The 16954-nt window shown below is 48.4% G+C and overlaps 7 protein-coding genes across 7 annotated transcripts, besides 1 other annotated feature; 5 read left to right on the top strand and 2 right to left on the bottom strand.

Annotated features, from left to right (window-relative positions):
- Window positions 1-345: 345 nt before the first annotated feature.
- Window positions 346-1143, top strand: UA08_07030 (hypothetical protein; the record flags this gene model as incomplete). Its single annotated transcript, XM_020261926.1, has 1 exon — window positions 346-1143. The coding sequence occupies one exon, from the start codon at window positions 346-348 to the stop codon at window positions 1141-1143; it is 798 nt and encodes a 265-aa protein (XP_020117665.1).
- Window positions 1144-1667: 524 nt separating this feature from the next.
- UA08_07029 (hypothetical protein) lies at window positions 1668-2492 on the top strand (the record flags this gene model as incomplete). Its single annotated transcript, XM_020261925.1, has 1 exon — window positions 1668-2492. The coding sequence occupies one exon, from the start codon at window positions 1668-1670 to the stop codon at window positions 2490-2492; it is 825 nt and encodes a 274-aa protein (XP_020117666.1).
- A 381-nt stretch (window positions 2493-2873) lies between these two features.
- On the top strand, window positions 2874-5548 carry UA08_07028 (hypothetical protein; the record flags this gene model as incomplete). The annotated part of the gene is made up of 4 exons (XM_020261923.1): window positions 2874-3364; window positions 3404-4046; window positions 4091-4162; window positions 4268-5548. The coding sequence occupies 4 exons, from the start codon at window positions 2874-2876 to the stop codon at window positions 5546-5548; spliced, it is 2487 nt and encodes an 828-aa protein (XP_020117908.1).
- Window positions 5549-8228: 2680 nt separating this feature from the next.
- Window positions 8229-9557, bottom strand: UA08_07027 (hypothetical protein; the record flags this gene model as incomplete). The annotated part of the gene is made up of 2 exons (XM_020261922.1): window positions 8229-9306; window positions 9373-9557. 2 exons carry the CDS (start codon window positions 9555-9557, stop codon window positions 8229-8231), a joined length of 1263 nt encoding a protein of 420 aa, XP_020117907.1.
- A 609-nt stretch (window positions 9558-10166) lies between these two features.
- UA08_07026 (hypothetical protein) lies at window positions 10167-10831 on the top strand (the record flags this gene model as incomplete). Its single annotated transcript, XM_020261921.1, has 3 exons — window positions 10167-10593; window positions 10664-10700; window positions 10771-10831. 3 exons carry the CDS (start codon window positions 10167-10169, stop codon window positions 10829-10831), a joined length of 525 nt encoding a protein of 174 aa, XP_020117912.1.
- A 1128-nt stretch (window positions 10832-11959) lies between these two features.
- On the top strand, window positions 11960-15309 carry UA08_07025 (hypothetical protein; the record flags this gene model as incomplete). Its single annotated transcript, XM_020261920.1, has 7 exons — window positions 11960-12073; window positions 12342-12583; window positions 12646-12692; window positions 12750-13940; window positions 14006-14173; window positions 14234-14670; window positions 14737-15309. 7 exons carry the CDS (start codon window positions 11960-11962, stop codon window positions 15307-15309), a joined length of 2772 nt encoding a protein of 923 aa, XP_020117911.1.
- Window positions 15310-16048: 739 nt separating this feature from the next.
- UA08_07024 (hypothetical protein) lies at window positions 16049-16699 on the bottom strand (the record flags this gene model as incomplete). Its single annotated transcript, XM_020261919.1, has 1 exon — window positions 16049-16699. One exon carries the CDS (start codon window positions 16697-16699, stop codon window positions 16049-16051), a length of 651 nt encoding a protein of 216 aa, XP_020117910.1.
- Window positions 16700-16861: 162 nt separating this feature from the next.
- Window positions 16862-16954: part of a repeat region (Identified by RepeatMasker using a combination of RepBase library and repeat library created with RepeatScout) that runs on past the window's edge.

Raw genomic sequence — 16954 nt, 5'->3', positions numbered from 1 at the left:
AGTTGAAGTTGTTTTCGCACGATTAGGTTAGATCATGGCAAGTATAACGTTTGACCTTGAAGGAAAAATCCTCCGTGACTGTTATTTTGGATATTGCTGTTATGTTGGGCTCATGTAGCAAAGGAGGAGACTGGTGGATAACAAACGTAGCAAAAGCAGAGTTGGGCTTTATTTTCGTAAGTCCTTATTTCTGCGAAATCTATAAGACCATGAGCATTCACCATTTTATGCAGCATTAATCTCCTTCTCTCCACTCCTATCCTAGCCAGCTCTATCATCTTGCCTCTATTTCTCTATTAAGAACTAAACTGTACTGTCCTAATATAAAAAAGCCAATTCGAGACCATGAAGTTGAGCACACTTATCCTTGGTCTTTTACCGCTCGTCGGGGTCCTCGCTACACCGTGCGATGATTGCAACCGCCAATCCCCCGATCTCTCGGCTCTCTCACAACCCCTGTTGGAAAGGGATTTGACTTTCGACGATGCAAAGACAAGAGGCATTAAACGCATGGCCGATATGACGAAGGCCGTCGCTAATGGTGTCGACAAAACAGGCGGCGACGAGAAGCTCAAGCAGTTCACCGAAAGCCCGGCGGCCAATAGACAGTATACGCAGACGGCTAATATCAACTACCGCACCCAACTTCAGTCCTTCCTAGGAGTTGATGGCGGAAAAGAGACCTTCTATAACGTGGAGCTGAAGGACAAGGGCCTAATTGGCGGGAATGTGTACTGCGACGCCACGTACAGTCCTGAAACTGGCGTCATCGCAGCTGACAACAGACAGAAGACAGAGTGTATTGATATGTCTGAAGCCTTGTTCTGGGAGTATATACAGGTCGCCGCGACGCACAACATCCCCGTGACAGGGATCAAAGGCCTCGTGATGCACCAGATAACCAATGACGATACCAAGGGCATCATCGAGGCGATCTATAAGAGGGAAAATAAGGACCAGACTAAGCACGATCTAATCGTCCAATTTGGAACGGACGAGTTCTACGCCATGCTTGGCACTCCCAATGGTGCGTCGGCGACGTACATGCTTGGGGACCATCCCAAGGCAATTGGCAAGACGACAATAGGTTCCATTATGCTCATCGGGGGCGCAACGAATTCCCTGATATTCAAGTACGCGTAGCGGAGCTTATTGATCGTTTGGCCGTAGAGCAACGTTGGAAGAAATCGCCAACTGGTTTAGGGGTATGTTCAGTTTGTTTAATTGCCGGGGGATGCCGTTCCTTAGGGTTAAATGTGGTATTTGCTGTATACGTTATATAACGAATAATCTTCTGGTGTAACATTCCTACCTGCATTTTAGGGTATCTTTGTGGCTGTTCTGGCAAAAGGGTATACTATGTAACTACTAACCAAGTAAGTCTATAACACTTTTCTAAAATAACGCCTTGGAGTCTGCCTCGCGTTATCATGTTAGGTGGGATCAGGCTGCAGGCTGAGAAACAAAGAATACAATTTGACAGCCAATCAGAAGTATAATATCAGCGTTAGCAGGTCATGTCATGCAATAAAACATAACAACGTATGCCATCTCCGGAGTTGCTGAGGGGTAACTACCTAGGTAACTCCGTATAAGTGCAGCTGGCCCCGAAGAATATGACCAGAAAAAGGTCGATATTAAAAAAGTCAAAGTCAAAGTCTCATACAATGGACGACACAGAAGACGACTGGGCTAAATGGCGCCACCCTCTCGACCTTAACCGCCCTCACCCTTGGGTTCCCTCCTGTCCCGTACCTTTCGACCCCTCTCCGGAGACGCCTTTCGGCCGCTCCATGGTTCACCGTCATAATCGTGAAACCAGTAACTACCTGTATCTCATGATCTCCCTCTCAGAGCCAACTTTTGAGCTCCAGGATCTCTCCCTACAACAGCCATTTTCGTTGAAAGAGCTGCATTCCTTCTGCGGCAAGGCTTCCGGAATGTACGCGATTGCGGACCTGAGAGAGAAGCCACGCTTAAGACCGAGGTCGGTTGGTCTGTGTGGACGGCTCTATGACGAATGGTTTAAGCTGGTTGAGAGCGATTCGATGCATGAGACGCGCTTTTTTGCTCGGTTCATGCAGACGGATGGCTTGAATGTTGCAGAGATTATTGCGCGTCATAGGACGTTGAGCCAGCAGCTCGAGACACAGATGAGAGTCCCCATTGAACGGGCTGTGGAGGGGGAGAGCTACTCCATCGGAAAAGAAAGGGAGTATCATTGGGAGTGCACGTTATTACCGAGCTTCAAGAATCTAGTCATCATAGTCGAGGAGCAGAGCTTCAGGGCTCCTGCCGTACTTTTTGTTTTGGATCCTGAACTGGCGCAGGGGATCAAGGAGATGGAACAAGCAGAAGAAGACGAGATTGGGGGACACAAGGTTATTAGACTGAGAGCGGCTATGGAAGATATCATGCGCGCTGTGGTCGCCATGCAGAAGAAAACTACTGCGGAACACGATGCCATCACGGGATGCTATAGAGAGGACTAAATGCTTGAGGGATGTCCACTAGCTAGGTATCAAGCTGGCTGTGAAAGCCTTTCTCTTTGGAGAAAACCATCCGGTCATAAGAATGCAATCAATACGAAGCCTCCTCAATGTACTTTTCCATAGATTATAATTCTCCTGTCACATCGTCATCGTGCATATACTTATATTATATATGTTGACCTCGTATTTGATCTTGTGTTTTCGTACTCAGTTTTGGCTAATACATGTTTTCTTCATCGGGGCGAGAGACAATGACTGGAGACTTGATACCTAGGTATGTCCAGCATACAGTCAGGATATTGGTCGAATAAGATCCATTCTTCCGCATCAACTAGACTACTAGTCAGAGGAGACTATATCGATTCTTATCTCGTTAGAGCCATGAAGGCGTTCCTTTTGATGATGCCCAGTTTTCATGTGATGTGTTGTTGTAACGAGGCTGACGAGGCGTTGCTTTCAGACAAGCATACGGCCAGGGGAAAGCCCAATGCAAAACCGTCTTGCCACTTCTTCGCCGTCCTGCTTGTTTCTGTACTGTCCTCACCAATTGTGATGGATAAAATCCGCCGCGTCAAAGCTTCTTGGCGGTTGGGCAGAAATTCGAAAACCGCCACGCATGAAGAGTGTACGGGATTCGCGACGAAAACAAGAGAGGATCTATGTTCTAAACCATATCTAGGAATCATTCCCACTACCGAATCCAGACCGTCTACCTTCTCAATATCGAGTCCGTGCGGAAGCACGAAAATAGATGGTGCGAAAGCCGACAATGCGCGCAAGAAGAACATACCTGTATCCCTCTGGGACCGGGCATATGATTCTGTAAAAGAAGAAAAGACCGAGATATTTGCAGAATACGAGATTCTTTTGTCGTGAGTTCTTGTATGCAGTAGCATATCGTCAACCCCTAGTGATGCGGAGGCGAACCAAATCCCCCAGAACGACACCGTCCGACGCCGCGAGATGTTGGAGAAGATCGCAAGGCTTGGTCTGAAGCACATGGAAGACAAAAAGGTCACTGTGACTCTACTAGGGCACAAAATTGACGTGCAGGACACCATGGCAAATGTGGGCGGCGCTGTCGATTGGGTCTCGACGTACGTCAATGATGCCATCAAAAATGTCCCGTACGCACCCGCGGTGATGACTGGAATCTCGCTCGTCCTTCCGCTCCTTAGGAGTCCAGCTGCTGTTGAGGATGCAAACCGCGAGGGCTTCACCTATGTTACGTCCCAAATGCGCTACTACATCGAAATGGAATCTCTCGTGTTGTCCGAGGACTTGACACCAGACCAAAAAGACTCCCTAACAGAAAGTGTTGTGAAGCTATACAATCTTATAATTCAATTCCAGGTGGAGCGTGATCAGATTCTATCGCAGCCGCACCAAGAACTATTTCAGAAGCACTATCAACTACGACGGCTGGGACGAGAAGCTCCAATGCATAAAAGACGAGGAAACCAAGATTGGCGAAAGGCTCGAAAAGAACGTAGCAATCACAAGCATGCTACAGCTGAAAGAGGTTTCATGAGAGGCCGAAATTTCACGCCAGAAGTTAGGACATCGGCACTAAAATCGAGAAACTCATTGGCCTACAGCGAGACATGAAGGCAAGAGATGAACAACGCCTGTCTAATGAAGAGCGGCAACAATACCTCGAAGCTTTACAGGTAACGACTCACCCTGACCTGGACAAGGAACGCATTATGCGTGAGAAGGGCTACCGTCTCAGAGATTCATTCTGCTAGGTCCTTGAAAACAAACAATTCCTGCAGTGGCAGAACAGGGTCGAGAACTCGCTTTTGTGGGTCAAAGGCGATCCTGGCAAAGGCAAGACAATGTTGCTTTGTGGTATCATAGATGAATTGATCGGGCTACAGGCCAGCAAGCATCTCTCTCAGGAGGACGAGGCCACCCCAAACATATCTTTTTTCCTCTGCCAAGCTACTGACAAACGTATCAACAATGCTCCGGCGGTATTGCGAGGACTGATTTATATGCTTGTAGAGGAGCAGCCTGCGCTCATCACTCATCTGCGCTCCAGCTGCGATTATGGGGGAAATTCGCGCTTTCAAGGCATAAATGCCTGGGAGGCACTGTCTAAGCTTTTCACTGACATTATCCAAGACCCACAGTTACGAAAAACATATCTGATTGTTGATGCCCTGGACGAGTGTACGGACCGGCTGGACTTGCTTCTAGGTTACATTGTCAAACATGCATCTGCTCTCCCGCATGTCAAATGGGTTATCTCCAGCCGCAACTGGCCGAGTATTGAGAAAGAGCTCAAAATGATTGAGAACATGCAACTTAACCTGGAGCTGAACGCAGAAACCGTCACGGCAGCGGTTGGCAAGTACATCGAGTTCAAGGTTAATCTGTTGGCAACTAAGAATGAATACGATAACGCAACACGAGCAACAGTCCAGGGCTATCTCTCATCCAATGCAGACGGCACTTTCCTCTGGGTAGCATTGGTCTACGCAGAACTTGCCCATATCTCGAGATGGGAGGTTGAAGATACCCTCAGAAGGTACCCACGAGGTCTGGATCCCTTCTACAGCCAGATGCTAAACCAGATTCGCAACTCAAGGCACGCTAAAATTTGCAAAGACATACTAGCTGTGGTATCACTTGTCTATAGACCTGTAACTTTAGATGAACTAACATCGCCGGTCGATTTCCCAGCAGGAGCTGTGCATAGCGACAACGCTCGGGTAGAGATCATTAAGCTCTGTGGCTCTTTTCTTACGCTGAGAGAACGCACAGTAAACTTTATACATCAGTCTGCCAAGGACTATTTGCTTGATGAAAATGTATCAAGTGAGATACTTCCTGATGGAATGGAGGCTATACAACATACTATATTCTCTAAATCCCTCAAGGCTATTGCAGCTAATCTACGGCGTGACGTATATGGACTCAAGGCTCCGGGAACTTTCATCGAACAAATGATCCGACCTAATCTAGATCCCCTGGCCACAGTCCAGTACTCTTGTGTCTTCTGGGTGGACCACCTGCAAGACTGCTCTCCAAGCAAAGAAAAGCATTTCTAGGATCTTCAGGAAGATGGCCTAGTTGAAAGTTTCTTCCGCCGTGACTTCCTACACTGGCTTGAGGCTCTGTCTTTTGAAAAGTATTTCTGGGGGTATATCTTCATTGCTGAGGCTCGAGGGTTTGCTCCAGGTACTTTTCTTTTTTCCCATGCATGGGTGATCTTGGAAGAAGTTTCTCACCTGTGTCTAGAATCTACTAGGACCTTCAGCGCTTGGAGACCGAGTCGAGGACGCATGTCGATTCATGCTGCACAATAAGTTTGTACTAGAAAGGTTTCCTCTACAGGTATACGATTCAGCACTATTATTTAACCCAACCGGCAGCATCACAAGAAAGGAATTCGAAAGAGAGACGGCCGGATTGATTGTGCGGCAACCTGCAATGGAAGAAGACTGGGGTGCCTGTCTTCAAGTCCTGCATGTCCTGCATGTCCTGCATGGGCATACTGATATGGTCTTGTCGACCGTGTGGTCGCCCAATGGGGCGTGTATTGCCTCAGCATCAGTGAAAGAAATTGAGATCTGGGACTCTGCAACTGGTCAAAACATACTCACGCTCGCAAAGGATGCTCGGCAAACTAACTCAATAGCCTGGTCGCCAGATGGAAATCGAGTTGTGTCAGATTTGAACAGCGACACTGTTATAATGTGGAACTCAATGACAAGCGAAAGGTTATCAACGCTTCCCTTTCCTGAGAGACGGAACCTACCATTAAGTTGGTCTTGCGATGCGACTTACTTAGCCCAGACCATTCGTCGACACATCGAGATCTGGGATCTGGCAAAAGCCCGATGCATATTAACTCTCGGAAACTTTACATCATCGGTTTCCTGGTCGCCAACCGGTAAAAAACTGATTCGTCCTCATATGAGGATAAAACTGCAAGGATCTGGGATGCAGAGACAGGCCAATGCATACTGACACTCAGGGGCCATTCTAGCGGCATCTCGTCAATAGGCTGGTCGCCGGATGGAAACGGAATCGTCTCAGCATCGAAAGATCATACAGCAAAAATCTGGTCCCCGATAACAGGCCAGTGCCTGTCATCGTTGGAAATGGCAGCCTAGTGATGGTCATATTAGAACAGTGTGCTTGTCACTCGGTTCTACCCAATTTGCGACCGTATCGAGTACCCGCATTCTCAAAATTTGGGACGTGGCAACAGGCCGGTGCCTGTCGACATTGCAAAATGCTGGTAGTAGGAGCATACCATCCTGGTCACCTAGGGCTATCCAGCTTGCGATGGCATGCGGCAGGGTTGTCCACATTTGGGATGTGGCAGGAGTGACACACGACGATGCTATTACTTCACTGGCCTGGTCACATGATGGGAGTCGGCTCTCGCCTCGGGATCGTCCTACGGCACAGTTAAGGTTTGGCGACCCGCATCGACCCACCGCAATAGCGATGCGTCTTATACTTCGCAGCCACAATTTCCACTGTTTCCAACCATCTCTCCCGATGGGACCCGGCTTGCCTTCACCGACCGTGAGTACAGGAGTGTAATTAGGATCCTGGATACAGCCAGTGGTCAATGTCAACGGGAACTGGCGGCCCATCAATCATCGGGTATTCGTGGCTTCGCCTGGTCGTCAGCTGGAACTTGGCTTGCATCGTACTTCGATGACGGCACAGTCAAGATCTGGGATACAGCAACGGCCGATTGTGTACTTTATCTTCAGTCCGGCGGACACGTAGAAAAACTGGCCTGGCCACTAGATGAGTCCCAAAGGCGGCTTGCATCAGTATCAGCGAATTCTGTCAGTATATGGGACATAGTTACTGGTCAACGTACGTCGACAATCAACACAGATAGTGGGTATGATAAGATTCACTTAGCTTGGGCTCCGGATGGAACTCAACTTGCCATAGCTACAGGCGGCAGAATCAGGGTCTGGGCGATGGAAACCAAGCAGTGGATATTCAACAACCATGTTGCTGGATTGATGGTATCATCACTCATCTGGTCTCGCGATGGGACTCAAGTGCTTTCTTCATCAGGCAGGGAGAGAGTAGTCGAAATCTAGAATATCATCACGGCTAGGGTTCTTTCGAGGTTTTCAAATCCGGCCTACAGTCTTCAATACTTCGATAGCTCGCGCCGGGACTCTTTGCATACCGATATTTATTGGTGCGTTCGACGTACCACGGTCTGTCACCACTCCAGATCCCGATCATGGATCTAGACCGCCTGACTTGGTGCCAGTGGGCTATGGATTAGACTTCAATAAGACGTGGGTGACGTACAATGGAGAGCCTTTGATAATGCTTCCGCAAGGATTTCGACCACTGAGGGCTTCCGAGTTTTCAAGGGTTGTGGGAGCTACTATTGTCATATGCACCCAGACTGGCCGTATCTTTAGTCTAGAATTCCCAGAAGACGATCTTATTTTATAGGGAGAGATGCCAAATATATTATTACAAAATATAATAATGTTTTGATTAACCTAGCGCAATGATAATACAATTTAGTATTCTTGCGAAGGGGGCTAGTATAGAGCGTGAAACGAAGGTGATCTGATATGAATCGCGAGCAACCGTAGTATTCCTAAACGTACTCCGTAAATCTACACTACCTAGGCTCGCAAGCCACATCATCATATTCATATGCTTAGGCTTAGGTTGGGATATTTGTCAACCTCATATTTAATATTAAGTACATGGAGGCGGGGTATAATACTACCATTCTGTTTCGTAGATGGAATCGATATCATCCTGCAGGACAGTATTTGCATCTGCATCGATCGTGCGCTTCGCGGTGAACACGCCCGACACGCCCTGTTCCTGGTTCTGACCTAGCCAGGGCTTTCGCGCTTCCCCAAGGATATTTCGACCTAGATAATACACAAACTGACCGAGAAGAATTAGGACAAACGCAATCGGATACATCCAGTGGACGCGCAGCTGCAGCACAAACACGCCGATAATGACCCCCCAAAAATTTCCCGTCAACATGGACAGGTTCATAAATGCTGCTGATGCTAGGCGGTAGATCAGCGGCGCAGTGGAGTAGAATCCCGCCAGACACAGCGTATACCCGACCAGGTAGCTCGCTACTTGTGCATTCCATGTGGCCTTCTCGAATGACGAGCGATCAAAGAGCGCGGCTTGGATGCCGTTGATAATCGAGGCCCAAAACGCTAATTGTCCAATGACTTCGTACATGGGCCGCTTACTCACAAAGTATTCTTCGACGACATTGGAGAAGCCGTAGAAGGTTGCTGCAAGTAAAGCAAAGAGGTCCCCCATTACTGCATCTACAGCACGTCCATTGTTGTCCCGGTCCTCAATGCGATCTGATGCTAACAATATTCCCATACCTCCAATGCAGATCAGGATTCCTATTATTTGCATGTAGTGATAGCGCACGTGCAGGGCGAGGTAGGATAGTGCAACAACGACAATGATGGCCCAGAAATTGATCAGTTGTGCACTGAGAATAGTCGTGTAGCGGTACGCCAAGACGACGAAGAAGTTTCCCTCGACGTCGCAAAAGGCGAACAAAAGGTCTGCAAGTATAATCAGTTCATATTGCTTTGAGGGGATATAAAAGTCTAAAACAGTACATTTCCATCCGTCAGTCCATGTAACTCGCACCCAGTCCCTGAATCCGTATTTGTATACTGTAAACGAGGTGAAGATGACGTTCAAAAGGACATAATTAAAGAATGTCTGAAAGGCCGGTATGGAAGTGCCCTGTTTTTCGAGCAGCGAGGTGAAGGTACTGCTGGATGTGTTGAGGATGGCTAGGACCTGTCTGAATGCTTTATCGTTAGCGGTGCAGGTATAAATCACGCTGGCAGCGCTGCAGTCATTCTCTCACCCAAGCAGCAAAATAGTCCAGAACTCCTTGGTACGCAAGTATGCAAAGAGAGTCTTCCTTTTGTGTTTGATCGCGTCGGCCGGTCCTTCGTCATTGTGTTCGCTGTGGCCTTGACCGAGTAGAGAATCGTATTGACTTTCTGGCAAGTCTGTTCTAGCGATGATCAATGGCTCGGCCTCGGCCATTGTAAAGTTTCCGATTCCGTGTTGTTTATGCGGAACTTCACAGAGTGTGAAGCAAGTCGAGAAATATAGCGACTGCGCGCATCCTTTTTATATACTATAAGCGGGGCTTCTAAGAAACAATGGACGCAAAGCTCCTGAAGTCGTCCTCTCGGAAGGATGTTATGTGATGATGATCATAATTCGGGAAAAGAGAGGAACGCCCCAATTGATACTCAAGATAAACTTGGCGGGGCCGCATCTGCCAATCACCAATCATAAGCGGCGATCGGGTAGGACCCGCAGGTCGGTGTGCCTCAGGCTTGTATACGTATAGAACTACGACTGTCATTTATTTAGTTACTTTAATTACGAGACTCCAAAAGGCAAATTCGAAGCCGATGGCTATGGGTTGGACTTTGCTGGCTGACTATATATAGAAAACAAAAAGTAATGTTATTACGAACTCACCGCCGAAATATGCTTGGCACATGCTTGTTACACAAACGACAGACATCTACCCCTCCCACAAGGCTGTCGGTTTCCGTCCTCAACCACACTCACATTTCCCATCCCAATCTTTGCACTATCCTGCCATACTCTTTATCATTACAAACCCGTCAGCCAACAGAAATGGATCTCCTTCACAGCATCATCGGACGCCTCTGTGGTGGGCCTTTGGAGGGGGCTGAGGCTGATCACGTTGAGAACGTTGCTGAGCAAGTCGTTCAGATCATATCGAATGCCGAGAAAAATGGCCCTTCTCTACGAGCTCAAATAAAAGGCACTGTACAAGCAGAAGGATGGACTGAGGGGATCGCAAAGACTATTTTAGCCAAGTTACAGCAAGTAGTCGAACAGGGGAAGGAGGATTGGGGTCCCGTGATGCGTGAAGCCATCAATACAGCAAGGAAAATTGTACTGGATATTTTCCAGTTGGCACTGGATCACCCTGTGGCTGCAACCATTTTTTGCACACTGGTTGCACTGGGAATTCTCGTTTTGATTACACCTTGGGTGATCGAGGCACTGGGGTTTGGCAAGCTTGGTCCCATCGAAGGTAGGCGCTCTTCCTCTCGCTCTCTGCGTGCTACGCTACGAACAAGGCTTGTTTACTAATCTTGCTGTAGGTACTTTCGCTACGTGGTGGCAATCGACATACCGCGGGTATGTGCCATTGAACTCATTGTTCCCCTTCTTCCAACGATTGGGAATGACATGGCACACTGGCTTGTAGGTCGAGGGTTCTGAAGGGCGCTGGATGTAGCCATCAGGCATCATTCATGTTCGGTGATTAGAGGTCAGCGGTCAGTGGTCAGTGGCAGTTTAGTCTAGTTCAATGAAATAAGGCGTGAGGTTCCATAAACGCGCAGGACATTGGAATAATAGAATTGGAGCCTGCGGGGCCGATCTGCCAATCAGCAGCGGCAATCCGGCGGGAAAGCCGCAGCGCATGGACAGCGGGTGCCTCAGGCCGAGCTCTTTCGTATAAAGCACGAACTGCGGAGGATGTATACTGGCGTTTGTTATAGCCAGCTTCTCACACGTAAGAGCGAAGATCGTGAGGCTTGTAGTCTGGAGCTTGAGTTTTAGTTTCAACCAAGGATGCATCTCCCCTACCATCCCTGCGCATGGGATAGCAGCACCTACTGTAACTCTAATCCTAACCCGAGGGCCTGTTTCATCGGGCAGCGTAGCGATGAAAGCTTCCTTCCACTCAGGAATGCTGGGAAACAGTCACTCCACAGCACTCTGGTTGCTTCCCCACAGTCTTGCTTCCACGTCAATGAGAAGAACGTAGATTGTCGTCGGGTCGCTATGCTTTGCTGTTCCCCCGCGTCAAGCCACGCCTCGGCCAGTAGCAGACGCCAGAGAGGCCAGCCCAAGGCGACGCTAAGAGGGAGAACCTCACTATTTCTTCATCGTTAGACGGAGAACTCCGCATTCTGTGAAGAGCGTTTTTCCTTTCTTTTTCGTTTTCTATATTCTCCAGCAGGTCTGGCACATTCCAAGGCTGTGGGTAGACACGCCGTAACTAACTTAGCGCCTTTTAACGTTCGTTGGCTAGCGCCTTCCCGACCGACGTACCCGTCAGCTGGCCGGTCCTTCCTGCCCTGATCCCCTCGCCGCGCTCTTTCCCCCATACTAAAGTTAGCAGCCGCCACGAGATTTCCCGGCAACGCAAAATCTCGTCTCGACTCTTCCATCTCGAATTCCTCCCGACTGCGCCCGCCCATCGCCCATCTCCCCATACCGTGCGACTATACACATCGCGCCTGCGCTTTTGCTCGCTCGCTTTCGCCCTCTCCGCTCGCCTCCCGCGCCCCTTTTCGTGATTTGTCCGCTCTCCGAACAGCTATCTCGCGCGGACGGAGAGCGAGAGCCGTGTCGGAGTGACAGGACGCCACCTGTCACTCGCGGTCGACATGGCCCTGGCGATAAAGCCACCCCAGGACCGAAAACGTGTAAAGGTCTACGAATTACGAGATAATGACTGGTTTGACCGCGGAACGGGCTTTTGTACGGGTGCGATCGTCGAGGTAAGGTCTTCTTCCGACACCGTCGTTCACCAGCCCCGGTGATGCGCGACTGGCAACAAATCGCCAGGATCGCAGTATCTATCATCCATCCATCCATCCATACATATGCTTTGGTGATGATTCACGGGACTGCCGCCAGAGTTTATTTTGTCTTTTGTTCTTTTCTTTATTATTTCGACCTCTCTTTATCTACTTTCGCGTCCCGTCGCTCTGTTTCCGCTGGTCGCGATCCCCCCCCGCTGATTGCATGTGTCACGGCGTAATTTAGGACATCCCGAAAATATTCGTCGAGTCGGAAGATGAGAAAGGTCGTTGTCTGCTGAATACGAGCATTGGAAAAGATGACGGATATCAAAAGCAGCAAGGTGCGGTCTCTTGGGCAACTGGGCAAACGGCTCTGATTCTGATTCGATCTTTTCTTCTCATAGAAACACTCATCGTCTGGACCGAGGCCAATGGAACCGATATGGCGCTTAGTTTCCAGGAGGCGGACGGATGTGCAGCAATATGGTCCGTACCCTAGAGGAGAAATGGTGTCTTATAGTGTACTCTGACACGCGAGTTTGCTTTAGGGACTATGTCAATAGCGTTCAACATCACCTGCTCGCTTTGGCTGGAGGTGCGTGCACGAGCTAACCGCAATGATTCATTTGTACGTATTGACAAGCGCTTCCAGATGACGCCCTCTCCGACGAAGCCATCGAGGCATACCATCAAACTATAATGCTTCCAGCACCAGAACTCGGAAATCTTCCTGAGATTGAACAAGCAGTGCGATCCGCCAGCCTGTCGCAAGTCGGCCGCGATGCCTTGGGCAAATTTGTTCTGAGTGATAATTATATCGATAAATTGATACCGCTGGTCGAAACGGCAGAGGACCTCGAGAGTCTACCTGACCTTCACCGCTTATGCAATATCATGAAGTCTTTGATTCTATTGAACGACAACATTATCATAGAGCATGTGGTCACGGACTCGATCATCATTGGCGTCGTTGGCGCACTTGAATGTAACTACGCGCATCGCTATCCCACGCAAGGCACTTTACTAACTGTCGCAGATGACCCCGACTTTCCTACCCATAAAGCTAACCATCGGCAATACCTCCAAGACCAGTCACGATACAAAGAGGTCGTTCCCATGAAAGATCCAATGATTCAGAAGAAAATCAGACAAACATGGCGGCTGCAATATTTAAAAGACGTTGTCCTAGCGCGCATTCTCGACGACCCGACCTTTTCGGTTTTGAACTCGCTCATATTCTTCAATCAAGTTGATATAATCAACCACATTCAGACAAATGCCACTTTTTTGAAGGAACTCTTTGCGATTTTTGATCCCCGTAGTACAGATCAGCGGCGAAAGGACGATGCGGTCTGCTTCATCCACCAGTGCGCTTCGATCGCGAAAAACCTACAAGCTCCTGCACGCGCTCAGCTTTTCTCACAGTTCATTGGCCACGGTCTCTTTCCAGTCATAGCCTTTGCCGTTAAACATCCTAATCCGGCAATGCGCACTACTGGCATCGACATTCTCGTTGCGCTACTGGATCATGACCCGATCATGATGCGCGGGTATATGCTGAAGGCTGTCAACGAAAAGAAAACACCGCTCACGGATACACTGATTGATTTGCTGCACACTGAAGATGATCTGGGCGTCAAGAATCAGCTGGCCGACGCCATCAAAGTTCTACTTGATCCACAACAAGTGCATATACAAGATCCTATGGGCAGGCTTGGGACGGAGTTCCCGGCCAAGGCTCGCCCTGCGAATCAGATTCCTGATGCTTTTATGCAAGTCCATTTCGACGAATCCGCAAAACGACTTTTCGCTCCTCTAAAACAGCTAGAAGGACGTCCTTCTCGTACGTGCTTTGGCCATTTACTCTCATATCCACGCCTCGGCATAATATACTAACTTTTCGCCTAGTTACCGACTTGAGCTTCCAGGATGTATCACTCCATGCTCACTTAGTAGACATATTGACTTTTTTCGTTCGGCAGCATTTATACAGGAGCCGCACTTTTATCCATGGAGAATCTCTGGCTCCTCGTGTGGCACAGCTCTTGACTGTGCCGCAAAAGCACTTGAAGCTCAGTGAGTGTGCCTATTTCGCATGACGATTAGTGGACCGTATGCTAATGGGGGCATTTTCAGCTGCTTTGAAATTTTTCCGCACTCTCGTCAGCCTTCAAGATACTTTTTATCTCGCTCAGTTGACACACAATAATACATTTGGGCTTATCATTGACATCGTTTACGAGACCATGCCGCGTGATAATCTTCTGAATTCGGCTTGCTTAGAAATGTTCGAATACATCAAGCGCGAAAATGTCAAGCCCATCATCACCCACGTGGTTGAGAAATACCGCGACAAGCTGAAAGCGATCACGTTTGTCGATACATTCGAAAAGTTGATAGCGCGTTACGACGAATTGCAAGGAGATGGGATTGAAGCAGACACTACGCTTTTCAGCCAGGATGAAATCACACCGGCTCAGCGTGGCGCTCTTAATGGTCAGCGCTGGCAAGGAGTTCGCGAAATGGATGCTGCTGAAGAGGAGTATTTCAACACGTCAGATGACGAGGAAGAGGTGCGTAACAATTTTCCTTATAAGGATCAGGAAAATCATTTTGTTGATAAATGTAATTCTGCACAGTGGCCACCTGAAGCACGTCAGGAAGGATCGGCTATTGCCAATCAAACAACCTCGCATGTTAGACTAGTGGACTACCCTGATGACGATGACGAAGTAATGGATGCGAAATCTGAAATAGTAACGACGGACAAACAAGAAATCGAGTTACCCGAACGCAATCTTATAGATACAGACGTGTCTTCGACGACGACTTCAGCTCGCCAGAGCCCGCCAGAAAGGCTCTCGGAGAAGCGTCGTCGCGATGACGAAGATGACGAAGATGAGTTGGTGCGACTTGTACAGAACGGACCCAAGCGTCGAAGTTCGAGCGCAAGCTCTACCGCTTCAATGTACCTACGTCGTCGACAGAACTCCATTGAGCGTAAAACGAAAAACTCTGTGGGCGGCGAAGTGCCTAGCGCAAACGCAGCCCCCAAGAAAATCGCAATCAATCTTAGTCCAGCCTTGAAAACACATGTCACCGTTGAGGCTGAAGCGATTCAACTCAGCGATTTCAAGCGAGATGTCAATGGTGATGAACATGAGCCAGCGAAGGATACGAATGCCAATGAGAATACTACACAGAGCTCCTGACCGACTAATCCAACTCTCTATCGGATTTGTGTTACGCAATAGAAATCATTGGAGTTGGGTCATGATTCTTTTTTTCCTTTTGCATTGAACGGGGGCTCGTCGATGGAGATACCATTGATCTATGGAAATGTATGCATTATATTGTGTGTTTTTCTTACCATGTACATGAGCCATGAGAATGACTCGTGTTTGTCTTTTTATATGTTTTGATACATCTGCAGCCCTTTCTCTTCCTTTGCAGATGGGCCTTGAAGGGATTTCATTATACCTTTTTTCATTGTGGTACAAATTTGGTTCGTTTCGCTTTGCGCTAACGACGAGGCAGCATTTACGGCGTCGGGGTTGTGATGAACATCATATTCGACCTTTTGTTTTTTACTTGTCAAATGGTGGTCTTGACTTCTTTTTACGCTTCTCTCATGTCTTCTATTTTTTTAATATCTTGACAGGAAGCCTTTACATTAATAAATGGGAGGCATTGCCCCAAAGGGATCTTTCAGGCGGAGAAAGAATGGGGGTATATGATTATTATCATGTTCTATCATAATCACAATGTGAATACATGAGTGTTTCTGTCTGGAAGGTATCATTCAAGCGTATGCCTGATAGAATAGTATAACTATTCTGGAATGGAGATGTTTTTTCCTCCCTTTCCATAGTAACCCTCGAAGGGGAAAAAAAGAATGGTACCATCAGGATTACAAAATCCTTGGTTCGCCTTCTACTGTAATATAACAAATCAGCTTTGATTTACCAAGCCAGCCCTCAGAAAAAGATCTGTAAGAACATTGCCGGCCGGCTGATGCATGACCTGAGCTGTTGATGTTGGTAATTGGTCTGCTGGTGGTGCCGCATGTCCCCAAGCCATGCCTCCTCCTACTTCTCCGTTCGGCAACATTTCTGTGCCGCTACCACCCCCTGCCAGATTGTGAGAAAACCCGTCGTCTTGAGCACGTTGTTGACCGAAGAGTTCTTTCAAGGAAATTTGGCGGCCCATAGGTACACTTGAATACGCCTGTTGCTGTTGTTGCTGTATAGCTGCCATACTTTCCCTGGCCAATTCCATACTTCTCCCCGCGTGCGTTGCACACTCCTTGATCACCTCGGCATTGATCTTGCGCGTCTCCGCTGTAGAATTGGGCGGCGGCTCCGAAAATATCCACAGACCGATGATATGCGACGACGACGGGCCGTTGTTATTGTTGGTAGTACTGATTCCACTTACTTCGCTGCCCTGATCCGCTTTCAGAATGACGAATTCATCCGTAATCTCCACGTTCTCGCCGTCCGTCAACAGAATGTCAAAGTTGTTCAGCCCGCGTCGATTGAGCACAAAGACGCTGTATCGCTCTTCGCCGTAGGACCCCTGCGCCAACTGGCAAATGAACATGGTCCCTTCGATCCCGTTCTTCTCCCATTGCTGCGTGACCGGGCTGAATGTGTAGACAACCACGTACGGCGCCAGTGATAATATGGAGGTTATTGCGGGGTTGTGTCGGCGCAGCACGGAGATGTTGAGTTCTTCGTTGGAGCGGGGGGGAGGCGGCGAATTTTGTTGTTGTTGTTGTTGTTGTTGTTGTTGTTGTTGTTGTTGTTGTTGTTGTTGTTGTTGTTGTTGTTGTTGTTGTTGTTGTTGTTGTTGTTG

The sequence above is a fragment of the Talaromyces atroroseus genome (genome assembly GCF_001907595.1).
Source record: "Talaromyces atroroseus strain IBT 11181 chromosome Unknown scaffold_10, whole genome shotgun sequence".
Lineage (NCBI taxonomy): Eukaryota > Fungi > Ascomycota > Eurotiomycetes > Eurotiales > Trichocomaceae > Talaromyces > Talaromyces atroroseus.
The sequence above is the reverse complement of the archived record's forward strand: the minus strand, read 5'-3'. Positions and strand labels throughout refer to the sequence as shown.